The 6000-nt window shown below is 40.5% G+C and overlaps 1 protein-coding gene across 10 annotated transcripts in view; it reads right to left on the bottom strand.

Annotated features, from left to right (window-relative positions):
• Nucleotides 1-1368: 1368 nt before the first annotated feature.
• LOC118797302 (myomegalin-like) overlaps nt 1369-6000 on the bottom strand; it is a 95676-nt gene continuing 91044 nt past the window's right edge. For 9 of the 10 annotated variants that reach the window (XM_036556623.1, XM_036556624.1, XM_036556614.1 and 6 more), the window contains 4 exons: nt 5609-5747; nt 4125-4171; nt 3873-3927; nt 1369-1648 (listed from right to left, as the gene is read on the bottom strand). In XM_036556623.1, the coding sequence (XP_036412516.1) occupies nt 1518-1648; nt 3873-3927; nt 4125-4171; nt 5609-5747 (372 nt within the window). In that variant the 3' untranslated portion in view covers nt 1369-1517. The remainder of the gene's footprint in view (nt 1649-3872; nt 3928-4124; nt 4172-5608; nt 5748-6000) is intronic. The other variant, XM_036556620.1, reaches the window with a different exon arrangement.

Here is a 6000-nt window from a genome sequence, read left to right as displayed (position 1 = left end):
ATCAATGGCACGGATAAGGTAAAACCGAAAAGGGAAACTAGGAGTTCAAACTTTGGCAAGTATTGGTGAACCTCACCTTACAACACAACACAAAAGGTGCTATTTTTCCTTTTCTTTACCTCCACCATGCAAAATACTGTCCGAGAATATCATCAGTAGTATTAAAGAATGATAATAGTAATTAATACTAGTCGTAATATTGCACTGACGGTCTTCTAGCTTTATAGAACACATACTCAGTTCCAGTGTGGGTGAAAGCTGGCGCAACTGCATTCAGTGACCAATGTCTTTATTGCACATGCTCGTGTGAAGCTCTCCAAAAGACGCTCCGGTCAACAACTGCTCCCGCTGGCACTCAGACAATACTAAGTCAATACTAAATTCAATAAACTGTAACACCTTTTCTCGTCCACCATGCTCTTTGTTAGTAAACTCGGAGCTAGCCGTGGCATGCTTTCGTCTATTGGCGTATCCGTGCTCCGCCCACAAATGCATTGTTTTGTAGCAACTTTTGCTAGACTGGACAGGAAAATCCCATTCAGCATAATGAAAACAGTTCAGTTTTGTCAAAATATGGACATTTCGAGAGCGTCAATGATGTTAATCAAGATCAGAGTATTTTTTGTTGTATAGTTTGACTAACTATACCATGGTGGCAAATTCATTGTTGTTTCCAACCTGCCTGGATGCTTAGCTATGACAGCACAGTCCACCTTGGTAGCACAACAAACACAACAGTATATAGCAAATCAAACTAAACTAAACTCTTTCAGCCGAGTGGCATTTCTGGTAATGTTCTGTAAAGCTTTTAAAGAACACATTTGTGGGCGGAGCACGGACACGTCAATTGATGATTGAGCTTTTAACGTAGGCATCGATTAGTTCAGTGCTTAAGGAGCCAGAAGGCTCTCAAATAAGGTGTGGCTTTGTAGTGTTTCTTTGCCTAAAATCCCTGAGTTTCTCAAGGGGATTCGCCGGCAGTATGTTCAGCTGCATAAATGAAATCTTCAACAGTAACAGCCACCTCCAATTTCTCTCCTCTGGCAGCAGTTGTTTTTTTTTTTTTTAAAGAAGACATCGGTTCTGTATGTGTCGTGTGTATTAGTAACATGTCTCACAAACGCTGAACTAACATGCAACTACACTTCTGAACCGCCCGCAGGCTGCCATGGCGAGGAACACATTCTATGGCAACCAGGACGCACACTGCAACATCCGTTCAGAGGCTTCTTCTGTTCCACAAGGCAAAAGTACAGTTTGATACGAGTCTTTTTTTTAATCAAAGGAAAGGAAAGCAGACGGAAGAGGAGGTAGGAGAAGAGAAGAGAAGAGAAGAGAAGAGAACAGAAGAGAAGAGAAGAGAGAGAACGGAAGAGGAAAAGTAAAGAGAGAAGATGAGAGGAAATGACAGGAGAAGAGAAGAAAGGAAAGGAAGAGAACAGTAGAGAGCAGAAAAGAATAAAGAGGATATTAGGATAAGGCAGGGTGTTGGAGAGGTGTTGTTTGTCTTGGCTGGTTCAGACCGCTTGCAGAAGGCACTCCCTGCCCCGCTTTTTAGGGAGCCGCGGACTGGCTGTTTCCATGGCGATCTCAGGGGTCACACCACCCCAATCAGAAGACCCTGGGTAGGCACCTTTGAGGACTTTACCTGGACAGGAAGCAACCAGAGAGAGAAAAGAAATGCTCAAACGACAGTGTTGAAGAAAGGCTAAAGTTCTAAGGTTAGCCCGGTAAAGACTGTCACCTGTTAAAAGAAACTGCATCATCTTTTGTTACGTTTTAAGTTTGTTAATACACATTAGATTTGATCTTCACACAGTCATAACATGGTGTGCGTTTGAGCTGATGAGCTACTATTTAGCTTTCATTTCTATGAAGAAATTAGTGTAGAATGTAATCACCCATCTGTTAGTCTGTTAACAGAAATGATCAGCTTTGTGTTTATGAATGCACCTGGCGTTAGAAATGAATGCAGTAGAAAGCAGCAATGAATGGGAGATGGACTATTTAAAATGGTTTTAGAAAACAATGCATTTCGAACGCATGTCAGATTTTTAGGGGTGAACGGTCTTGTATTGTTTGCAATGAGCAAGTGATATCTACAGTAATATGCAAAGGTTTGGGTGCCCCTGGTCAAATTACGAATTTTGTTGATTTGAAAATACGTACACATCCTCTGCAGAGAACACATTTCTGCACATTTTAATACACGATTACTGTTTATTTGCTCAATTTAACAGTAATGTTTTTAAAAAATACATGAAACATAAAATGTGGCATGTGCAAAGATTATGGCATATTTTTTTTTATTTTTACCCAATTTTCTCAGTTTAGTTGTTTCCAATTCCACCCGCTAGTTAGGACTCCCCCAGTTACATGATACTACCAACGCTACGCTAGGATACTACTAACACAGGCTTCCCCCGAGACCTGTGAAGCCAGCCACCGCTACTTTTCGAACTGCCGCTGACGCAACGTCACTGGACAGCTGAACGCACCAACCGCCAGATCTGTTATGTCAGCTAACAGACGCCTGTGCTGACAAGCATCGCGTTGTGTGATGGGGAGAAGGGGGGCCATCCTACCCACCCCGAGATCTCTCTTGCTCTCTTGGACTCCCAGCCACGGATGGCTGTAGCATCACCAGGGATCGAACTCACGATGTCCTGATGATAGGGTCAGCACTTAGACGGTTGCGTAAGATTTTTTTCGTTAAAATTACAAGAGGTAGCATTACTGAGCCCTTTAAAGCCTGAAATAATAATTTAAGAGTCCAAGGCATCAAGAAAGATTTTACTTTGGGTTTTTTGGACCACGACATACGCTGCATTAACATCACACACCCAGACTAAGAAAAAGAAGGCCAAGCTTGATGTTTCAGTTTCATGTGCAAAATTAACATCATACTGGTGAAGATACAATGACAATAGCAGATAATTCAGATAATTCACCAAGTTTTGCCTGAGTTCTCTTTTAATATTCTTTCAATGTGCTCATAAACACCAGATTCATCCACTTGAGGAAAGGGTCAGAAGCACAACCAACATTACAAAATATTCTTAGGCATGTTGCAAGCAATTACGAATTTCCACCACAGAGGAGGAAATCTCCAAATGTTACATAGTGCAGCTTTATGTTTGTTCTCTGTAGAAGATGTGTACACTTACTTTCTCTAAGAAAATCAACAAAACATGTAATTTGACCAGCTGTTTGCGTATGACTGCAAGTGCTACATTTTCCAGCATTCTAGGTTCATATTTCTTAGTGACGCCTGTATAGCACTACTTAGCACTAGAGGCCACATTATGCGCATCTTTAGGACCCTGCTCCTTCAGAGTGTTATGACACACATATGAATATTCATTTTTGTGGAGGCGACACAGCACAAGCAGTGAATCGAGTACAATAGCTTTTATGCTATAATTATATTTATGATATCACATAATGACATAAACTGAAGTGGTTTCCAAGCAAATACATCAATAAATAAATGTTTAAAAGCAAAATAAATTAAAGTTCTCCTTTCTGTATCAAAAAGGTACCATGATGCCAAACCCAAAATATGTAATATATCATGAAAACTGCGTATCATTACACTTCTGCTACTCCGGCTCTGTCCCAGGTTCATTTACATCATGAACTGTCCTCCCCTTTTCCTCAGTCATGTAATAAATGTTCATGTCATAACCTGACCAGGTTCTTTTTGACCATGGATCAGGCCAAACAGCCAGCTGACTTCAGTTACTTAATAGTATGAGACAGAGTTGACAGGAAGAGTAAGTGATGTCATGGGGAAGCAGTGAGGTCAAACAGAGCACGAGCACAGGCAGAAGGATGCACACGGCACAGCACGGCGCAGACCAGACCGTTACCATGGCAAAGGGAGGAAGAGGAGGAGCTTAAAGAGGAAATCCTGAGCTCGTTCTTCTGGTTTCATTCAGTGGAGAGAGAGGGAGAGAAAGAGAGAGAGCGCAACAAAGAAAGGAGGAGCAAGAGACACACAAAGTGAGGACAGGGACAAAGGACAGCAGGGCCTCTTTCATGCATACAGGGATCTAAACACGTAACACTGATACAGAACAGAAGTGAATCTATGGGCTGAATTAAATAGGTTACATCCTCACCTCCAGATTGGCTCTGGCTTTTTTCAGCACGTCTCGAGTTCTGGACACTGATGTGGGAAAAAAGGCATGATTAGTCACTGCACTGTGCACTCTAAGCAATATGTTTGTGTGCCAAAATAGTTTCAGTGGCGATTTTGCTCAGTAGGGGTGTAAAAGTCTATTTATTCAACTACGGATGCACAATAATTTGCCAGAATCATATCGGAATTGGCAAATAACTGCTTTAAAAAATATTGATATAAGACAGATGTTGAGATTTGACCAATATTTCAAACCAATATTTGACCACACTCTCAGAAATAAAGGTGGTAAACTGTCACTGGGGTAGTACCCCTCTTGTCACAGGGGTGGGACCCTCAAGGGTACATCTCAGTACCTTTGGTCAGGGAACATAATTGAACCATAATCCATTGAAATCATATTTCTAAGTTGTATTGACTCCACACAGCCTGTCTCGTCTCCAGGCTTTTTATTTTATTGTTCTGTTTTAAAACATTAGGTTATGAAAAGATACAAATATGTATTTTTCACCTGGGAAAACATATTTAAGGTACATAATTGGACCTTAAAACCACTGTTGTACCTTTGAGGGAACATTTACATTGTTTGTACCTTGATAAGCGAAAAATGTGCCTGAACAGAACCTTTATTTCTAACAGTGAACATATTCATTGTTCTCTAGGACTTGGTCGCACTTTTTTTGCATAAGTTTGTACTTATATTCGTGCATAAAGTCTTTATTAAGTCCACAGTCAACACTAGTTAGTCTTGGTTGCACCACAAATCCTTAACTCATGTCTTAACTAGCAACTAATATGTGTGTAATTTTTACATGACGATAAATCGCTCAGAAACAATTTATAAACCCACTGCAATGGAAAGTAACTTTTATGACTTTTTGCATTTTAAAAATCAGTATTAAAGAGAATGACTAACAAGTTTACAGGTTTGTTTTTACAACTGAACGGAATAGAGGTGAATAGGTATCGATTTTTTTAAACAAAGGTTTCTGACCAATTGACAGCACAACAGTAGCATCAGTTTATAAGTTTCCACAGCTGCTCAGTCTCACTGAACTGGAGCCATTGATAGTTTCATGTTAAAACCTGGGGAATGATTAGAGCTGTAAGATCCCAGCACAGAGCCTTAAGAGCTTTTAGACTCTTAAGAAATATCACGTCATGTTTATGATCTTCTTTGTGCTGTCTGTAGTTTCTGCTGCTTTCCGCAACACACCTACTTAGGGGGAGGTGTAAATATTTAGCAGATACTAAGCTCAACTGGTTTGTGTGATGCAACCCATTTAGATTTAGTAATGAGTAAACCTGAATTTAGTAAACGTGTAGTATAACTGAATTCAAACAAATTGTGATGGAATCTGAAATTTCATTATACATTTAATCTCCTAAAGAACAGTAACTGAATCAAATCGCTTTAAAGAGATTTACACCCCTGCTGCTGAGTGCGGTGCAGTGGTGACTGACGCTGGTTGACGATGAAAGTCTCCATGCTCTCTTTAGTGCGGCTGGTGCTCCTCAGCCTCTGAATGGTGTTCTGCAGAACCTCCTCCTGTTCCGCTATCCTCAATCGCAGAGACTGGATCTCCTCCTTCATAGTTTGCTCCTGCTCACACAAACGTGCACTGTCAGTCATAGGGGTTAAAAGTCTGCTTGTGTCTTTTATGTCTTAAGCCAGGGGTCAGCAACCCAAATGTTAAGAAGAGCCATTTTGTCCTTGAAACAAAAATAAAAAAACCTGGGAGCCACAACATTTTATGTCCATTTTACCATCTTGGCTGTAAATATGTCTAAGTATGTGCTAATGTACTAGTACAGGCTAAAAATGTACTATAAATGAAAGCGCAGACTTACTTTGC

This window comes from Colossoma macropomum, unplaced genomic scaffold (genome assembly GCF_904425465.1).
Source record: "Colossoma macropomum unplaced genomic scaffold, Colossoma_macropomum, whole genome shotgun sequence".
Classification (NCBI taxonomy): Eukaryota; Metazoa; Chordata; class Actinopteri; order Characiformes; family Serrasalmidae; genus Colossoma; species Colossoma macropomum.
This window is presented reverse-complemented; position numbering and strand designations above follow the sequence as displayed.